General features: G+C 35.5%; 2 protein-coding genes across 3 annotated transcripts; both read left to right on the top strand.

Moving 5' to 3' along the window:
• The first annotated feature begins 934 nt into the window (after window positions 1-934).
• Window positions 935-9,261, top strand: LOC132038594 (zinc finger CCCH domain-containing protein 44-like). The gene is made up of 5 exons (XM_059429249.1): window positions 935-1,281; window positions 3,955-4,034; window positions 5,212-5,399; window positions 6,540-6,711; window positions 6,792-9,261. The coding sequence occupies exons 1-5, from the start codon at window positions 1,070-1,072 to the stop codon at window positions 8,501-8,503; spliced, it is 2,364 nt and encodes a 787-aa protein (XP_059285232.1). The 5' UTR covers window positions 935-1,069; the 3' UTR covers window positions 8,504-9,261.
• Window positions 9,262-12,476: 3,215 nt separating this feature from the next.
• Window positions 12,477-20,422, top strand: LOC132038595 (uncharacterized). Of its 2 annotated transcripts, none has more exons than XM_059429250.1 (15): window positions 12,477-12,827; window positions 14,505-14,586; window positions 14,855-15,349; window positions 17,235-17,400; window positions 17,587-17,739; window positions 17,934-18,031; window positions 18,213-18,304; window positions 18,494-18,564; window positions 18,659-18,794; window positions 19,157-19,216; window positions 19,300-19,379; window positions 19,524-19,600; window positions 19,758-19,828; window positions 19,978-20,035; window positions 20,122-20,422. In XM_059429250.1, the coding sequence occupies exons 1-15, from the start codon at window positions 12,610-12,612 to the stop codon at window positions 20,242-20,244; spliced, it is 1,980 nt and encodes a 659-aa protein (XP_059285233.1). In that variant the 5' UTR covers window positions 12,477-12,609; the 3' UTR covers window positions 20,245-20,422. The 2 variants fall into 2 exon arrangements, with proteins under 2 accessions (XP_059285233.1, XP_059285234.1); XM_059429251.1 differs by having other exon boundaries at window positions 12,761-12,827; window positions 14,863-15,349.
• Window positions 20,423-20,626: the final 204 nt, after the last annotated feature.

The raw sequence follows: 20,626 nt of genomic DNA, 5'->3' as shown, positions 1-20,626 counted from the left end.
TTATTTTAACCTAGAAAGTACGAGTTATAACATCTTTGATTTGTTTGACCTCGAAACCTTATGGTATATGCTTAACGCTTGTTTAATACTTTCCTTAGCCTTGTAGGGGTTTCATGACTCATCCTGTCTCATATTAGTGAACGATGCAAAAAAAAAAAAAAAAAACTCGAGGTGTAACAGTAACTAAGTATAAAAAAATAATAATATAAATTTAATAAAATAATATTATTATTTGATTAAAAAAATGAAACCTTTATGTTCACTAGTGATGGTACAGATGCTCTGCAGTGGTGGTGGTGATGGTGATGGGGGAGGTGGTTGGTGTTGTAGTGACTGGCGCAATGGTGACGGTTGATTGTGGCGGTAATGGTGAAGTCAGTTTATGTTAGTGATTGAAGGTGTTGGTGGTGGTGATGGTTAGTAGTGATAGGCTTGTGGTGGGATTGGGAGGGATGGATGATGAGGGTGGGGTTGGGAGACTAGGGGTGAAGCTGGTGGTTGTGGACCTCGGTAGTAAAAATTATTCATACAAAAATATCTCTTAACGATATTAAAATTTTATTCAAAATCTTAATAATTAAAACCTATTCAAATCACATAAATATTTAAATCTTAGATAGATGCACTTATATTGACTTAAATTGTGAACCATTCAAATTCAAATTCAAATTAAGTCCCATCAAACAAGGCTTCAATAGTAACTTCTTAATTTGCGAAAAAGGGGACCGGGGGATTTGTGTATCCTCAATCCCCTGAAACCAAACACATGTGTTTTGGCTTTTGTCGGTCTTTGATTCACAATTTTTTTTACCAACTGTTCAGCACTAAAGTAAAAAGTCACCCTTTTGTGGGTACACACACACACTCACAAAGAGTCGTACATCATTGAAAACAGTCAATAATGACGAAATATGCTCCATAATGTGCTTAACCCTCCGCTCCTCCCCCCCCACTCTGACAACTTCACGTTCTATGTAATAGGGTTTCAATAAATATCTCCCCCCAAAAAAAAAAAAAAAAAAAAAAAACTGAAAATTAAATTAAATTAAAATAAATTTTTCTAGTAGATATGGATGAATCTCAGCCGATCATTGCCGGAGATTCTGCGATGATCGTCGGCGTCGCTGAGAAGAGGAAGAGAGGGCGGCCGCCACGTGGACAGGCAGTGAAGCCGCCACGTGTACAGGCGGTTAAGGTACAGCGAGTAGTGGAGGAGGATGAGGAAGAAGATGTTTGTTTTATATGTTTCGATGGTGGTTCGCTTGTATTATGCGATCGCAAGTGAGTTAATTTTTTTTTTTTTTTTTTTTTTTTTGCACTTTTAGCCATTAAATTGAGCTAAAGAGTTAATCCTGTGTTTTTGTCCATTCTCGCACAGATTAAGTTCTAATTTTGCATTCAAAATTTGATATAGAAGATTTGTATAGTGAGTGAAATCGTTTGTTTTTTTTAATTTTGTCTTCATTTACACTTTTAGCCTTTAAATTGAGTTAAAGAGTTAATCCTGTGTTTATTATGTCCATTTTTAAGCAAATTAAGTTCTCATCTTGCATTCATTACTAATTTTTAAATTTTGCAAAATTTGATATAGAAGATTTGTATTAGTGAGTTAAATTGTGTGTTTTTTGATTTTGCCTTCATTTACACTTTTAGCCTTTAAATTGAGCTAAAGAATTAATCCTCTGTTGTTTTTGTGCATTTTCGCACAGATTAAGTTCTAATTTTGCATTTATTTCTAGTTTTAAGACTTTAGATTGAGCAAAATTTGATATAGAAGATTTGTATAGTGAGTTAAATCGTTTGTTTTTTCAATTTAGCCTTCGTTTACACTTTTAGCCTTTAAATTGAGCTAAAAAGTTAATCCTGTGTTGTTCTTGTCCATTTTCGCACAAATTAAGTTTTGTTTTAGCCTTCATTTCTACTTTTAGACTTTAAATTTTGCAAAATTTGATATAGAAGATTTGTTTTAGTGAGTTAAATCGTGTGTTTTTTGATTTTGCCTTCATTTACACTTTTAGCCTTTAAATTGAGCTAAAGAGTTAATCCTGTGTTGTTTTTGTCCATTTTTAAGCAAATTAATTTCTAATTTTGCATTCATTTCTACTTTTAAGACTTTAAATTGAGCAAAATTGATATAGAAGATTTGTATAGTGAGTGAAATCGTTTGTTTTTGTCCCTTTTTAAGCAAATTAAGTTCTAATTGAAGTTCAGTTGATTGATTTTCCTATTTGTAGCTTTTAATCGGGTGTTTTTGTCGTTTTTTCGCACTAATTAGTCTACATTTTAACTTTTAAGTCTTTATATTGAGTAAAATTGAGTTAATCGATCGCAAGTGAGTGTAGCTATATGACAAGCTCGTGTTTGTAAAATCTTAATCTTTGTTTACTTTATTGATGCTATAAATCTTCATCAAAGTGCTTATTTTGAGCAAAATTGATATAGAGTATTTTGTATAGTGAGTGAATTGTGTGTTTTTGTCCTTTTTCGCGCAAATTAGTATCTAATTTTGACTTCATTTATGGTTTTAAGCCTTTAATTTGAGTAAAATTGATGTATATGATTTGTATAGTGAGTTAATCGTGTGATTTTTTTTTCTTTTTCCTTTTTTGCCTTCATTTCCAGTTCTAAGCCTTTAAATTGAGCAACATTTATATAGAGGATTTGTATGGCCAATCGGGATTAGTTTTGGTTCTCTCGTACCATATAGACTTCATTTCCATGTTTCGATAGTTTTCTCTCGCACTATGCGACAGCAAGTGAGTTAAATCGTGTTTTTTTTTTTTTAACCTTTTTCACACGAATTAAGTTTCTAATTTTAACTTCATTTCCACTTTTAAGACTTAAAATTGAGCAATTAGTTTTGGATTGAGGCACAATTGATTGATTTTCCTATTTGTAGCTCTTTAATTTGTTTTCTGGATTCTAGTTTACTAGACTTTCTGTGCTAAAGGTTGAGAAGTAATATAGTTACTATTTTGCCTTCACTTTTTTACTTTTAAGCCTTTAAATTGAGCAAAATTGAGTTAATCGTGTGTTTTTGTCCTTTTTGCGCACAAATTAAGTTCTAATTTTGATTTCATTTCCATCTTAAGGCTTTAAATTTAGCAAATTTGATGTAGAGGATGTTCTCTTGTATTATGCAATCGCAAGTGAGTTAATCGTGTGTTTTTTGTCGTTTTTCGCACAAATTAAGTTCTAATTTGACTTCATTTCCACTTTTAAGCCTTTAAATTGAGCAAAGTGATATAGATGATTTGTATAGCCGCTCACAATTAGTTCGGATTGAGGTGCAGTTGATTGATTTTCCTATTTGTAGCTCTTTAATTTGTTTTTGGATGCTAGTTTACTATACTTTCTGGTAAAGGTTGATAAGTAGTACTCCCTCCGGATAAAAAAAAAGAGTCCACTCAGCCTTTTTTTCTTGGATCAAAAAAAGAGTCCACTTAGCAAATCAAGAAAGAATTGACCTTGTTTTTCCATATTTGCCCCTATTAAGCGTTGTATGATCAAATCCCAATGCCTATTTAATTAGGGGTAGTTTAGTCAAATTACCTATTTTTGTCTAGGATTTAGTATTTTCTTAAGGGGTGTGCAAATGGCTAAGTGGACTCTTTTTTTGATCCGGAGGGAGTAGTAGTATAGGTTTCCTAATTTGTTCCAAATTGTATTCTGAATGGCTACATGTGAGTTAATCGTGTGTTTTGTCCTTTTCCACACAAATTAGTTTCTAATTGTGCCTTCGTTTCCACTTTTAAGACTTTAAATTGAGTAAAATTGATGTGAAGGATTTGTGTGGCAGATCACTATTAGTTTGGGATTTAGGCTCAGTTGATTTATTTTCCTATTTGTAGCTTTTCATTTGTTCTGGATGCTAGTTTACTATTTCAGCTAAAGGTTGGTAAGTAATACTTATAGATTTCCTAATCTGTTCCAAATTGTATTCTGAATGGTTAGGGGTTGTCCGAAGGCATACCATCCATCTTGTATTAAGCGGGACGAGGAATTTTTCAGCAACAATGCTAAATGGTTCTGTGGTATGTTCCCCCTTTCTCACGAACTCAAAAGAACCTATTTACTTTATATTGCTGGTTATTAGCTTTTTTCCCATTTTTATAGTTTTAGTTTATTCACGGGAGTTTTTGTTACTAGAGCTGAATGAGTACAGAGAATTCGTATAGCTGGCCCGACTAGTTTGGGATTGAAGTGTAGTTCTTGTTGTGGGATTTCCCCGTCAATAGAGCAGAATAGACTTGCAGACTTCATACAGTTGACTTCAACTAGGTTAGGATTGATAGGCAGCTGCTGCCAGTGGTGTAGCCAGAAGTTTCGCTTAGGGTGTTCAAACTTTAAAGAAGCAAATAATAAAAATCGATGAATGGGTTCCTCAAAATTGAGATTCATTTACAAGTATTTTGTCATTCGTAGGATAAAACGGAGAAAAAGGAAGGTACCATAGTCCATACGAAAAGGTCAAACTTAAACAAATATAAAGCAGAAAAGGTTCCAATTCCACTCAATATCATGTTGAACATAATAAGGTTATAAAATACATACTCTATATCAAAAGAATGTGTAAGTCCTTATGCATTGAATTTCGGACAATGCGTTGATGATTCCGTAGATTTCTCAGTTATAAAAATTGCAAGTTATTATTACTAGATTAATTTTTAAAATGATATTTTACCCAAAATACTTTTTTAATCATATTTAATAACATTGCCGAGTAGAGAGAGAATATGAAGTCCAATTTTAAGTATTTATTACCAACAGAAGTTAAACTTGAATCGAAGAATATTCTACAACTTAACTTTAAATTCGTTAATTGATTCTTGACCATAAAAGAAACATTAATGGATGGAGATGTTTAAGCGAGAATAAAAAAAATTACCGTTTTTGGACATGTTTTGTTGTAAGCAACAAGTCTGTTGGGACTGGTGCCTCCGTTTGATTTGTGCAACCCAATTCATTACCTGGTGCCTCCGTTTGATTTGTGTGCACAAATATCTGTTAGTTTAAACTTCAAAAGATTATTCTTTTTTCGATATGGTGCATGAGATCAATTCTTTGTTCCTTTCCAACATTGTCTAACGAGAATCATGGACTCTTAAGTTTTTTCATTTAAAAAAAAAAAAAAAAGATTCATGAGCTGTAAATCTTGAAGATTCTTGTAGTTGCGTGAAGTTACCATTGCGAAATTGTTTCTGTTTTCAGGTTGGCATATTTGTAGTGTGTGTCAGAAGGCTTCCCACTATATGTGCTATACTTGTACATACTCACTGTGCAAGGGATGTACAAAAAATGCTGATTACTTCCGTGTTCGAGGAAAAAAAGGCTTTTGCTCAATGTGCATGAGAACTATCATGCTGATTGAGAATAAAGATCAGGGGAACAACGAAAAGGTATACATATGCACCATGATATTGATAGTTTTCTAGTTTTCCTTGTAATAATTTCATTGCAATTCCATATATTTTTGAGTAAGTTACTTCCAAAGTATGATTGGTGTGTCCTCTTATGAAAAGGAACAGTTGTAGTCTTCAGGAACTGGATCTGGTTATCAGTTCTAAATTACTAATTTTGGCTCTCTTCGTTACTGCCTTTGTTTGAATTTGCTTGTCTTACTTTCTTGTTCAGTCTGTTTATAAAAGAATGCCTCTTTCCTAATTTGGCAACTCTAATTTCAACATCCCACATGGCACGTTTAAAACCACAAGATTAAAGGACATTTTGGTACATTATACATATCTTTAGTTTAAGACCACAAGATTCAAAAGCCTTTTTTACTTTCTTAAACTCCATGCCCAGTCAAACAAATTGAATGGAGGGAGTACCATTTTTGTCCCGTCTTGCAATATTTACCTAAGTTGCTCGGACTCGGGTGCGGGTATTTGATACGGGTACGGGTCCGATTGTTGGATTTGGCAAAATCTAAATTTTAAGATTCGGGGATGTGGATCCTGGTATGGATACGGGTATGGGGATTCGGCGAAGAAAATTCAAAATTATAAAAATAGAGCTATAAAGAACACGACCCCTTGAATTTTTGGTTTCTTTGTGTTTGGCCTGAAACATGAAGCGACGAATATGAGACAAAAGGACTATAATATTGAAGATATGCTATTTCCCATGTCTTAAATATGCTTTATCTTTCATTTTGAGATATCAAAAATCTCAATTTTCCCCCCAAATTTGTCCATGGACTCCGGTCAAAGAATCCGAAGTTGGTTGACCGTATGCGAGACGTATCCCGGACCTGCACCCGCACCCGCACCCGTCCCGTGTCGAGACGGGTGCGCCATAAAAGACGAAGAGTCCGTGCAATTTAGATAATTACTAATAAGTCTTTCCATAGAGTAAGAAATCACTTAATCTGATTCTTTACGCAGAATATGGTAACTATCTAGTGTTCATTCTCAAAAAAATCTGATAACTATCTAGTTTCAATTTTCCTTATTTCTGCAAATAAATAAATAATGTTAGGATTGGTTTTGAGGATTTCTTGTGATTTAAATTTCTGTATGTACCAAAAACCTGTTCAGGTTCAAGTAGATTTTGATGACAAAGGCAGCTGGGAGTATCTTTTCAAGTTGTATTGGGTATACTTGAGAGACAAGCTATCACTAACAGTAAGTGAACTCATTCAAGCTAAAAATCCCGAGAAAGAATCAGATAGGATACAGGAACTGACATATGGTCATTATGTTGCAAATGGTAAGTTGTTAATTTTACCGGTAACTTTTTGAAAGTTAACTCACTATGACCTAATTAGAAACTTTGTTGTGCTTATCCAGCTAAAGGAGATGTATCTATCATGGCTCAGTGCAAAATGAATGAGAAAACAGCGGCTCATGGAACTAATGTCTTGGAGAAGCTAGGAAATCGAGCTATTGTTGACCAGGCTGTGGATGGGTCTGGATCTGAAACTTCAATTGCAAGTCTCTCAACAGCGAACTCAGCATCCACTAATATCAGTGAAACAGATGAAGTGTGGCATTACCGTGACCCTAATGGTAAAACGCAAGGATCATTTTCAATGACACAATTGAGGAAATGGAGTAAATTGGGGCTTTTCCCACTTGATATGAGGATATGGACAAATGATGAGTATCATGACGCAGTACTTTTAAATGATGCACTAAATGGGCTGTTCCGTAAAGCCCCTCCAGTTCATGGAAAGACAAGAAGCCAGTCTCAGGAGCCTCGACCTGCCTCTGATGACAGAAATGGTGCTGGGTGTGGAAGTTCTACTGCAACAGGAAGAGAATGCAGAGAAATGGAGGTACCTTGCCACCACTGTGCAAGTAAAGATTCAAATGGAAATGCTAAGAATGTAAGGATGGATGGGCTGTCTGCTCCTTTGCCAAAATTTTTGGACTTGATGAATGGAAGTAATTCTTATTCAGACAAACTCCAACCTTCGTCCCATCATGGGGAGGTACATGTAGCTCTTCCAAGTAAGGAAAGAGGTCATGAAAATGTGGAGCTTTGCATTGCCACAGGTCAAGTAAAATCCCAGAATAGTGATAGTAGCAGTCGTAATAACCAACCTCACAACCAGAGTTATGTAGGACAGTCTTCTGGACAGAATTGGGGGTCCTCAATCTGTAGCAGAATTTCGATTAACTTGGACAATGGTCTTCCTTCAGGTACCAATTCAAAAGATTCATTTGAGCAGAAAGGTAACATGAATCTTCCAGATCGGCCAAGTCCTGCCAAAAAAACAAGCTATGACGATATTGAAGCTCAGGCTGCTGAAAAGCTGCTTTCTTTGAGTTCAGGTGTTCCTCTTCGTGCTTCAGATATCCAAGATTGGGCTAGTTCTAATCCAAAGTCCTATGGTGAAGCTAAAGTTGGACAGGAGCCAGCCGGAAACAAAGAATCTGCTCCTAAGCTTTCTGTGCAGGATTCAGGCCGTAGCTGGAGTAGTGGTTCTAGTGTAGCTGATGAACAGGATGGAAATTCACCAACTACTGCCGAGCCATCTGCTGAAGAATGGGATTCAAGTCTTGTCTCCATTTCTTCGTTGAAGCCAGCTGAAGCAGTGAGTGATCATGTTGCCACACCCACGGCCACTCCGATTGCAGATCAGCTTGATCATACTTCTACATCTCTCCAGATGCCAAACTTATCAACCTGGCAGGCAACTGTTAACGAGCCTATTGAGTTCAGCACTTTGGCTGAAGAGTCGGTGTCAGATCTATTGGCAGAAGTTGATGCAATGGAATCTCAAACTCAAAGTGGTATGGGTTCACCTACTTCAGCAATGAGGTTTAGTGAGCAGATGATACCAGGTTACAAAAACTTTATTTTAGCTCTGTTTGAGGACTTGAGTCCTACGCATGATCCTGCAAAAAGTGATGGTTTGAGCTCAAATGGAGATATAAAGCTGCCTTGTCAATCACCTGTGGCAGATGAGCTAGTTGGACCATCTCAAGCTGATGCATTTGACCCTTTAAAAAGGTCTGATGGAAATTCATCTAATGAACAACGAAGGAGAAACTAAGTAGGCTAATCTACGAGCTAGTTGAGGCATCTCAAGTGGATGCTTTTGACCCTTTAAAAAGGTCTGATTCGAATTCTCCAGCAAGGACTGGGGAAGAAACCAAGTCAGCTGATGTTTCCTTTGCCTGAGAGGAACCTGGTTTCAATATTGCTGCATCTTGTATGAGTCAAAACACTGAATTTCTCAGCAGTTAGTAGGAGTAGTACTAAATAGGAAGCTATGAGCACTGGCCATGGGACAGCTCAGAGACGCGCGATTTTGGGCTGATCAATTCAGGATTTTCATATGTTGGTTGGGGAACTACTGCATGGAGAAATTTATAAACGAATATGGCCTTATCTGGGCTTTAAGTGTGGGATAGACTGGAGGAGGTTCATGGGGGAGAGTTTTGGTTGGGGCAAGACTGGGCTCTTCAAGGAGGGGACCCGGGGTTTTGTAAGGGTAGGTCCTGAGTGGTCCCGGACGATACTCAGCCTCCTTCCTGAGGACAATGAGTTCGTAAATTTTATGAGTTCTAGTTTGCAAGAACAGGGCGTCGTTTGACTATCTACACCGCTAAAACGTGTCAATTACGGAAAATTTGGTGTAATCCTTCTCTGTTGTACAATTAAACAGATGACTGAGCTGTAGCTGAATTACGTATAACTGAATTTTTCAGTTTGCAAATGGAAGAACACTAAATTTCCTCCCTCAGAATCTCTGTGTGAACTTTGTAGAAATTAGGTGCAGAAAAAATAGTATACATCGCAACAAGGTAATTGTGACCCAAAGAATCTTTACATTGCAAATTGCAGTTGTGAATTGTACTCGTGCACGTAAAATTGTTATGTCAACTTATGTAGCAATTAAGTGCATAAACTTTGGTATGCATTACAACAGGTTAATTCTGCCCAGAAGACTATCTATTATATGTGCAAACTGCTATTCATTTTTTTTGCGTGGATTACCCGTCTTTTGGGGTGGTCTTTAATTTTTGCCCTTCGCCTAATACCCCGTTCGGTTCGAACCAAAAAAAAAAAAAAAAAAAAAGAAAAAAAAAAAAAAAAAAAAAAAATTCGCAAGGCAGAGATTTGGATTCGTAAGGTAGAATTTTGCGTTCAAAACTCTGCCTCAAGGTAGAATTTTGCCCGAAGGTAAAATTTTGCCTGAAGGTAAAATTCTACCTCGCGATTGGACTAACAATGTCCCGCCCTGTGTTCCTATTTATGTGGCCAGTTGTGACTTTGAGGTATGAGTTCCTCTGAAATTCATAAGATGCAGTGCTTGATATCTCGTCATGAAGCTACAGATACGAACATTCATGCAACTAAATGATAATGCATCATCTCATTGTTAGCATCTCTTGGTTAGCTGAGTGATTGCGGAATTGAATAAGGCAACATTTTACCTGGTGCATGCAAAATTCTGCCTGCAGGCCTATCTTTGGCCCGAATAGGCCTAATTTTGCTATAAAACTCAGGCTTGCATTTTTGTTTTTGTGACTGAGCCGGGATTCGAAACCCAAACCTCATGGTATTAGGCGAAGGATAAAGGTTAAAGACCACCAATTTGAGGGACAACAATTAAAGACCACCCCAAAATAAGGGCATTCTGCGAATCGCCCATTGCTACACGGAATTTGGACTCATGTATTTATATGTACATGTTATATAAGGAGGATTTGCTGTTTAATGATGAGTTGACATTGAGTTTTGATTTGAGCTACCTAGAGTTTGAATGAGCAAACCCTCAATTTTGTAGCCATTTTGAAATGTAGCCACTTTGTATACTAGCCAAGGAGTCTAGCTAGCTCTTGTGTTTTGCCAGCCAAAGCTTTAATGGAGACCTTGACTTATTTTCTTTCACATGGCATAAAAAGGTAGTTGAATTTAGGGGGGAAAAAGAGAAGCATTATTGTAAGTCAACCAAATTGAATTAATTTGGAACAAGTCATTGCTTGTGCAAGCCATTTCATGTCTATATAATGTGAATAAAATACCTGGTCATTTATTCAAGGCCAAACTCATCTACATACACTTGTGGTCATCCTTGTTCCATCTAGACACTTCAGGTGAGTCATTCCTATTCCATTTAGACACTTTTTGCACCCTTATCAGAGCAAAACCAACACCAAAAGGGCGCCACCTCATTGCACATCCAACGACCTTGCCCAAAAAGCGATTTTTAATGGCCAAAACTCCACGAATTTACAAATTAGTGAATTTACAATTAAAATGAGTTGGCACAATTTAATTGAGTTGACACAATTTAAATGAGTGACACAATTTAATTGGCCACTTAATCCATGTAGAGACGATCGGTGTTCTTTTGCTCGATAACTGCGCAAAAAGTGTCTAAGTGGAATAAGAATTACCACCCGAAATTTAAATGGAGCAAAGGGCTACTTTAGCAAAGTGAAAGAAATGGACAATTAGCATGTATTTATCGATGGATTTGGCCTTATTCAAACGTAAGGAGGACAAATACAATTGAAAATCACTATGCATGGCTATAACGTCAACGTCTAGAAAAGTCTGACCTATCCAACTATCAAATTATACAAGATAGTTTAGGTGTGCATGAACAAACGCACTAATTTCATGTAGTAGGTTCAAATAGTCCGTTAAGTATCACTTGAGTAGTTTTAGTCCTTTAAATTTATCAAAAGTGAGCACTTTTGATTTTCAATATTTATCAAATTTCGATTGTTAAATTTAATTGGAAATGCGAAACAAATATTTAATGGGAACTCACATTTGGAAGTACATATTTCATAGTTTATGTTGTTTTTGGTCAAATCCAAGAGTCTAATATAACTTTTTGAGGTGCAATTTTTGTTATATTTTGGTCTATTTCATTTGTCTGGCGTAGTATTCTATGTTGAACTTTACGGAATTCTGACATTAATTTCTGTGTGTTTATGGTTAATTTTTTCCTCACCGTCCCAGTTAAATTTAACAATAAGAGTTTGGTAAATATTTGACTGAGACCAAAATAGCTCACTTGTAACAAACTTAAAGGACAAAAACTGCTCAAATGATACTTAAAAAGACCATTTTAAACATACTTTGAAAAATAAGGGACCAACTTTATCATTTTCTCTAGTTAAAATATTATTATGCTAAAATATAGTCATTAACGTTCGTCGTTTACCACTTCGTCGGTTCATCTAAATTTCAACAAATATACAATTCCACCGCTTAAAAGTATGAACAAGAAGCAAGATATAAAACAAACAAAATGGTGAAACTCAAAAAGCTGAAAAGTTAATCAGATTCTTGGTATTACCAAATTCTGGTTTTTAAATTTAACGAAATTGTGATAAGAAATATTTAGGCAGAAATTTCTCTCAAAATTTCAAAAACCGCAACATAAAAGTTACAGGCACAGAAAACAACAAAATTACACCTAAAATTGTTGCACAAGACTCTTGAAATACACCAAAATTAACATGAACTATAAAATTTGTACTCTCAAATGTGAATTCCCGTTACATATTTTTTACAATTCCAATTAAATTCAACAATTACAATATGATAAATATTTGATGGAAACCTAAAATGCTCAATTTTGGCGAAAAAGTTAAAAGGATCGAAACTGCTCAAATAATACTTCCTCCGTCCCAATTTATGTGGCACTTTTTACTTTTCGAGAGTTAATTTGACTAAACTTTAAAGTTAAATTGGATTAGATTAACTTAATATTTTAAGATTAAAATTTATATATTTGAAAATTACATGAAAAGTACTATAATTTACAATTTTTCTCATATAGACCTTAAAATATTAATCAAAATTCATACAGTTTGAATCTCGAAAAATGAAAAGTGTCACATAAAATGAGACAAAAGCAATAGTTAAAAGACAATATTTTAAACCTGTCAAATACTATAGTCATTAACGTACGTCATTGCCATTAAGACTCGGTCGGTTAATCGAAAATTCAACAAATATACAATTCGACCGCTTAAAAATGAACGAAGAACTAAGAAACAACTCAAACAAAATGGTGAAACTCAAAAAACTAAACAATTAATCAAATCAATAATCCTATCAAATTCATTAAAAAAAAAAAAAAAAAAAGCCTCCACCATTCACATAAATCACTCTCAAATTTTGTTCACAATTATGTCTTCTTCGATGTTGACGCCAACACACAAATATGCAACCGGAGCATTATTTGGGCTGGCACTACATCAGGCCCAGATCCACCAGACATGTCCATTGGGCTTTCCGGGTGACCCGACTGAGGAACGTAGTAGCAGTTGTAGCAGTACCGATTCCGTTTCTGATGACCCGCAACTTTGGGTTAATGAATCATCTAACCTTCTAAGGCCCATTTTCAAGTTAATTCCTTCTACCTGCTTATTTTTTTCATTTCGCCATTTTGTTTGATGAAAATTTTGGCATTCCGTTTCAAGTTTTTTGCACCGATTGTCCTTCAAACTCACTTGTCTTTTAATTTTTGGCCCTGTTATTTATTCAATGAGAATATCTGAACTTTTGCCTCGCTCGGCATAAGTTCTGTAGGAATTAAGTTATGCGACATTAGTTTTGTACTCCCTCCGTTCCAAAAAGATCGTCTTATTTTCTTTATTAGTTTGTTCCAAAAAGATTGGCACATTTATATATTTAGAAATAATTTAAGTTTATGAGATGATTTATAGCCACACAAATATCTAAGACTTGTTGTGGACCACACATTTCAATAGTCTTTCTTACTTCTTAAATTACATGTCTTTATTAGTTTGTTCCAAAAAGATTGGCACATTTATATATTTAGAAATAATTTAACTTTATGAGATGATTTATAGCTACACAAATATCTAGGACTTGTTTTGGATCACACATTTCAATAGTCTTTCTTTACTTCTTAAACTACATGTCAAGTCAAACTAAGATAATCTTTTTGGGACGGAGGGAGTATTATTTTTCAGATTATGTAGAGTGATGAAAGTTTTTCCTTATGCGGCATTGTTTTGTGTGGATGTTGTACTTGTGATACATATGCCGAAGTTAAACGTAAAATATGTCGAGCAAAATGTAAATTACGCTGCGCCAATAATTAAAGACCATAAATTTGAGGGGCAAACATTAAAGACCATCCTGAAATAGGGACATTTGTGCGAATGACCCGTTGTGTTTTCTTTACTGTTACTGCAGAAGGTTTTGATATTATATGACAGTTAATTTGACTTATGTATTGTGTTAGCACTGGAAGAAATGTTGAAAAGTTAGATTGGTAGAGAAGATATCACATCAAAGTTTAGAATTTGAATAGCATAATTATATTTATTGTACAATTCGACGGCTTAAAAGTACGAACGAGAGTTAAGATATAAGAAAAACAAAATGTTGAAACATCAACTTGAAAAACTGAAAAAGTAATTCCTTCTATTTACGTTTTTTCCCCTCATTTGATTTCAGTGATTATTCACCGGACAATACGATATGAAAATTTTGGCACTCCGTTTTCTTTGTTTGTTCCTAATTCCGCGGAGTTCTGTCTCTTTCAGCTGTTACTTCAGAGGTTTCGATATTTTCAATGTTTTATTTACCGGACAACACAATATGAAAATGTGGCATTCCCTTATATTTTTTCATTCTTAGTTCCACGATGTCTGTCTATTTTTGCTGTTACGCGTTTTCGATATAATGTGATGGTTTTTTACTGCGCGAGAGTTGAAGTTTATTTGACTTATGCATTTATGTTGCTAGTGGAAGAAATGTTGAAAGGTTAGATTGATAGAGAAGATATCACATTCAAAGTTTAAAACTTGAATAGCATAATGACATTTATTTGCTGAATGGTGCCAAACTTTTTGGGACGTTTTGAAATGGCAAAAACATTATATAATTCGTGGTGGAAGGAGTATTTACTACTGACTAACCAAAGGAAAGCAAAAGGTTAATGACTTACCACACTTTGAACATGACGCAATTGCTAATGCTAGTGCGTGATGTCGTAATATCCTATTTGTAGATTATTAATTTGGGTCTCAAATTGAATTTGTTGTGAATAGATTTCTAGAGATTGATGAAAAGGCGTGGTCTGGACTAGAGGAAACTGCTGCCTCTACACCACCAAAGCATCATGTTGGAGCGGTTAGTTCTTGTCTCTTAAAGCTGTAGAATAGTACAGTGGTTATATCTTTGTCCATGACTAGTTCCTGAATTTATTAGAAAATGGCATTAAATTAAGGTCTACTGTACTTTGGAAAGAGTAATCTGTTGCCACTGCTGCTAAATGCTTTTATTGAAATGGAAAAGGTTCCCATTTGCTGGTTAATATCATCAGTCAATAGCTTAGGCAGTATGTGTAATTATCTTTGTCATTACTTGCCTGACGGCATGGTTACTGATATTACATCAGTTTCTAAGGTTACTTTCTGAAGAAAGTGATGGCGATTCTTCAGAAGCACCAGAAATGGAACTTGCTTTGGCAAATGGCGTGGATGCTATGGCATCAAGCATGGAGAAAACTTCTGAAAATGAGTCTAAGGACGAGAAGAGGCGTGAATATAAGCAAGAATGTCAGGAGAAGCTATCGATTGCTGATGTGAAGTCCAAGTCCGATACAGAAAATACAAATATTGAAAGTTCCCAAGAGAAAAGCCAGAAATCGTCTAGCATTGCGGGGGCTCATTTGAAGTCTGTTAGTGGATCTGATGAAAAACCTGTGGAAGAGGTATCAATGCTTGAGTACACTAGGAAGGTAACCATTCTCTATGAGCTCCTTTCAGCTTGTCTCGCACAAACACCTGAAGACGGTAAGAAATCTACTCGAAGAAGGAAGGGTTATGATGCTCGACATCGTGTGGCTTTACGTTTGCTAGCGACATGGCTTAATGTTAGATGGATTAAAGTGGTATGGTCATTTAAATGATGCATAAATTTTCATTATGTGCTTGGTTGCTTTCTCTGCTATCTCTTTTAAAGTGACTTATCCTACTAGGATTTATGAACATATAAGATTTATAGTAGAAAGAATCCTTATATACCTTTTGTATATCAGTCTGCACTCATAAGTTGTTTGAATGCCCGCTCTCCGTAGGAAAAAGTGCAGAGAGCATTCCACTACAACAACAACAACAACAACAAAAAACCAGTGTCAGAGAGCATTCCACTAGCTTCCCAAAAGTGGAGATGTCTAAGCTGTAATATAAGCTTGAGAGATATATCTTGCTTTTAGATTGTTTGGTGTTGTGAATGGATAAGATTTTATTCTACTCATTTCCCGCTCAAAAAGACTGATTTGAGGATTTGATCCAAGATTTTCTGCCAGCATTTTATCAGCTAGGTGCAAGAAAAATCTTAGAATGAGTAGATGTACCTTGAAAATGGCTAATCATAAGTCTAAGCTCTAATTGACATATCATTATGTAGTCGTTTGGTTAGTACGCAAATTATAATTGGATAATGATACAAGAATTGTAATGCGTGTATAATAATCATGGAAACATTTGAATATGTTATTGAATGTTTCTTTCATCATATTAAATTCTAGATACATGGTAATTGGATAAAGATTTTTGTCCAATAATAGCGTTGACCCATATTACATTACTTTCCTATTTAGCGTCTTGTTTGTTATCATATTTGATTTAAAATAATTAGTGTACTATAAATTGAAAATCATCATGCAATTGTACTCGTTAATATTTTATTTATAATAAAGAACAGTTTTGAGAGGAAGGTTAAAATGTGATGCTACATTATGAGATAAGGGAATGAATAAATCTTGCATTCCTTTTCTAAACAAAAAAATTATTTTACTCACTTTCTTATACTATTAAAATCAATATTATAAGAGATAAACAAGTGAGAGATGGATAACAGAACAAGTTATCATGATTCAGAGTGCGTTTTTGTACTTTTGTGTGCTCTAATACATGTATTAGCAATGATGTTTAAGTCGGTAAAACTATACAATTATTACCACATAACTAAAGTGTATATATTAATCCGGAATTCAGATATGTTAACTGACACTTGACTATTAATATGGAATTTGTTTACCAGAACTATTATCAATACTGCAGGTAATTGAGCGACACCTACATTTTTCATTTGGTCTGGAATAATACTTTTGATAATTTGCATGTTATTTCATTATGCCATAGAATTCTTGAAGATCTTTAAATACCCTGATATGGCTATAACAATTATTCCAAAATGGTGATGGGGTCATTGTAGCTGGCTACTACAGACATAACCTTTTTATGTAAGCGATGAGAGTCCATCTCTCGCCATGGCACAAGAGCAATCTTCATATTAGGGAGTTGACACGCTTTTAGCAGGCTACGATCATAGAATTCTTTATGAAGGCAATTTTTTATGAAGTGCGTTTTTGAAATTCTTAAAGTACAAGTTAATTTAAATAAACATTTGTATATCCCACATTTGTAAGTTAACCCCGCTATAATTCTATAGAGGAAATATGTGCATGGCTGGTTATTTGTTTTTGCTTTCCTTTCATATTAGGAAGATAATCTGGATCTCTTTTATTCTTTTGGTTCTGTATATTGATGTCAACAATTCACTTGAAGAGAATATAGACGCATAAGTGTAAACATACTTATTCAGATTTTGACAAGCAGTTCTTATTCATTATAATTAGGATAATAACATCTATTTCATATGGAGAGAACATGTTGAAATGGTGCAGAATTTATGTCTTCCCAAATTGCTATTTACTTGAGACATGAACTTCCATAAATCTAACAGATTTTGAAAGAATTTATGTGCTGCAGGAAGCCATTGAGACCATGGTTGCTTGTTCAGCGATGGCTATTCTGAAAGAGGAAGAATCGAAGGAGGAAAACCAATCCCCTGATAGTTCATGGGCTAAGTGGAAACGAGGAGGTATTATAGGTGCAGCTGCATTGACTGGTGGAACTTTAATGGCAATTACTGGCGGTACGACATGTCAGTTTTTCTTAACTTTTAGCAGGGCTGATATAACCTAACAAGCCTCCAAGGGAACAGATTTCTCTGACCATTCCATTTTTATTTTATTCTTAAAGAGCTTTTACTATGTTCAATGAACACCATATTAGCAAACAACATCATATGACTTTCTAACTTTGTTTTATTATCAATCAGGTTTGGCTGCTCCAGCAATAGCTGCAGGCTTTGGTGCTTTAGCGCCTACCTTGGGTACTCTTATTCCTGTTATTGGAGCAAGTGGATTCGCTGCTGTTGCTACTGCTGCAGGAAGTGTGGCAGGATCTGTTGCAGTTGCGGCATCATTTGGAGGTAAACACATGTTTTATAGGATTGGGTGCGTGTGTAATGTTTTAAAATTCTTTGGTCGAATCCTTTTTATGGCCTGATAATGGAGACAGATAATGCGAGGCAACTCATAAAGTTAACATTGGGTTTGGACTGTGAACATCTTTAAGTGATTCTTCGGCTATTTGATGTTGTTACTGATACTTTTGGTTACCCAGCTGCTGGAGCTGGACTTACAGGAACTAAAATGGCCAGGAGAACTGGAGATGTTGATGAATTTGAGTTCAAGGCTATAGGAGAAAACCACAACCAGGGGGTAAATCATTAGCTCTCCCTTTTTTATACTTGATATTGTCTTCTTAGCATGTATAAGCTTGCAGTCTGCCTGCTTGTTTCTATTCCTTCTTCTTTATTCTCATAGTTTCCATGAGTTATAGTTCTACATGTGGACCATTAGTTCCCCTTGGTATTTGTTCTCACTTTGCATATCATCTCAGCGGCTAGCAGTTCAGATCTTGATCTCGGGACTTGTTTTTGAGGAGGAAGACTTCATAAGACCTTGGGAAGGACAACATGATAATTCTGAAAGGTAAAACATCATCCTTCTTTTTCTCAGTTTATTTTCGTTTCGGTGAGATACTACCAAGCTAGCAATGAGCTTTATTTAGCATTTCCTACTTGTCTCTACAAGAAAAACCCAACACGTTCCCCTATCTTTAGTACAAGGATTAAAATGCGAAAAGAATAAACTAATCCTTACATTTCACAATCTTCTCAGGTATATATTGCAGTGGGAATCTAAGCATATTATTGCTGTAAGCACTGCAATTCAGGATTGGTTGACTTCAAGTAAATAATTTTGTACTTTGCTTTCAGCTGATGTAACACATTGACCAGCTACTATATGTGTATGATGTTGACAACATGATTTCCTAAATTCCAGGAATTGCAATGGAGTTGATGAAACAAGGTGCTATGATGACTGTACTACACGGTCTTTTAACAGCATTGGCTTGGCCGGCAGCTTTACTTACTATTACTGATTTTATTGACAGCACATGGTCAATTGCTCTGGACAGGTTTTTGTTTGTCTGCTTATCTTTTCTTTTATCCGTTCTTTTCTGGTGTGGGATGTGGATCAGGGAGGAAGAGGTGGTGGAGATATTTTCCTTTCCCTTTAATTAATTATGAGGATGGGAAAATCAAAAGGAAGAACCCATATTGTTTACCCGTATTGGCATTTTAAGTTTTGTATCCCTAGCATCTCTAGTCTCTGATTGTTCCTGCCTTTCCCTTTTCCAATGGTGCTGATTATGCTCCAGCCTCCTATTGCTTGAATCATTGTGCATTTTTACTGTACCATTTTGTGTCGAAGCAGAGCATCATATTTCTTTGCTTGGAAAAACAAACTCTGATGATGGTTGTTGATGTGTATTTTCAGATCTGATAAAGCAGGAATACTCCTGGCAGAAGTGTTGAAAAAAGGATTACAAGGACACAGGTATACAAGCTAAATGTATTTGGAGAAACTGCCATTTGATTTTCCTGAAAGTCTGGGCTCACATGTGTCCATGAATGTTTCAGGCCTGTGACACTTGTAGGGTTCTCACTCGGGGCAAGAGTTATTTTTAAATGTTTACAGGTTCTGGCTGAGAGTGAAAATTGTAAGCGTTCTTTTTAATTTGTTTTACTTTTTAGATTGATCATTTGTTTCATGTGCACCACAACTAAGTTGTTTTGAGGCGTAGTTGATTGATTGACTGATTGATTTGCTTCCCAAGATCCTAAAGTACCTAAATTTTTGGCAGCTGGACTTGTGGAAAGGGTTGTTCTTCTTGGGGCACCCATTGCAATTAAAGATATGAACTGGGAAGCAGCTAGAAAGGTTTTCAGTGTCCTGCTTTTCTTAATTTTAACTACTTTTAAATAATACATCTTTTGGTCTACATCCATTCCCCTCCCTTTTTTCTTCATAATTTTGTTTTATTAGTATAGGGCTTCAACCTTGTTACTTTTTGAAGCTCTCTGTTCTTGCTTTGCAGATGGTAGCTGGTAGATTTGTGAATGCCTATTCTACAAATGATTGGATGCTTGGAGTTGCCTTTCGTGCTAGGTATGCATTATCCGCAAGCATAGTACTGATGTTGAAAATGTTAATTACTGCTGCTGCAATATATTTGACGGTTTCAAGGATTCCCCTCACGTTTGATTTGCCGATTTCTGCTTCCCTTTCTTGTGACTTCTGTAATTTCTTCTGAACAGTCTCCTTACTCAAGGATTAGCTGGAATTCAACCTGTTGAGATTCCTGGTGTTGAGAATGTAAGTTCTATGTTCCCATTTTTTGTTTTATATTAGTGTAGTTGTCTCCATTTAGTTGAAGTTTAATATCTTTGCTCCATTTACAGGTTGATGTGACTGAATTCATCGAGGGCCATTCGACGTATCTATGGGCTACCCAAGAGATTTTAGAACTACTTGAGCTGGATACTTACTATCCTGTTTTTGGTCATCGTGCTGTTAAAACATAGATTTACTGTTATCTTGTTTTAGTAATATGGCCACTCTTACTGTGAGTGCATTGGTAGGCATTTCGTTGTTTGTGACCACATATTTACCAACTGTAAAGCTTCAGTATGTGAGTTAAGATTCTGTAACACGAATATGTAAGTAAGTTTTGATGAAAAGCAGGTCAGCTAAATTCTCTTATGTCTTGCCTAAAAAAAAATGTTAGTCATTTCGAATTTGTGATCACATTAATTTGGGGATGATTGTTAATCTTTCTTGAATAAGTTTGAGAATTATGTATTAGACGGGGAGGTTCAAATTCGAGTGGAGATAGAGAACATTAGGTTATTTCTTTTCATCTGCCTAAACCTTGGTGGATTGCCCGGTACCTGTACTGGTGTATCG

Source organism: Lycium ferocissimum, chromosome 11 (genome assembly GCF_029784015.1).
Source record: "Lycium ferocissimum isolate CSIRO_LF1 chromosome 11, AGI_CSIRO_Lferr_CH_V1, whole genome shotgun sequence".
NCBI classification, from domain to species: Eukaryota; Viridiplantae; Streptophyta; class Magnoliopsida; order Solanales; family Solanaceae; genus Lycium; species Lycium ferocissimum.
This window is presented reverse-complemented; position numbering and strand designations above follow the sequence as displayed.

What these genes read in the sequence shown, in the direction of transcription:
- LOC132038594 (XM_059429249.1), top strand. Translation starts at nt 1,070, where the DNA reads ATGGATGAATCTCAGCCGATCATTGCCGGAGATTCTGCGATGATCGTC. An exon ending in CAATGCTAAATGGTTCTGTG is followed by an intron (nt 4,035 to 5,211) that starts GTATGTTCCCCC and finishes TTCTGTTTTCAG; the next exon opens with GTTGGCATATTTGTAGTGTG. An exon ending in TGGTCATTATGTTGCAAATG is followed by an intron (nt 6,712 to 6,791) that starts GTAAGTTGTTAA and finishes GTGCTTATCCAG; the next exon opens with CTAAAGGAGATGTATCTATC.
- LOC132038595 (XM_059429250.1), top strand. Translation starts at nt 12,610, where the DNA reads ATGTCTTCTTCGATGTTGACGCCAACACACAAATATGCAACCGGAGCA. An exon ending in CTTCTAAGGCCCATTTTCAA is followed by an intron (nt 12,828 to 14,504) that starts GTTAATTCCTTC and finishes TGTTGTGAATAG; the next exon opens with ATTTCTAGAGATTGATGAAA. An exon ending in AGTTGCGGCATCATTTGGAG is followed by an intron (nt 17,740 to 17,933) that starts GTAAACACATGT and finishes TTGGTTACCCAG; the next exon opens with CTGCTGGAGCTGGACTTACA.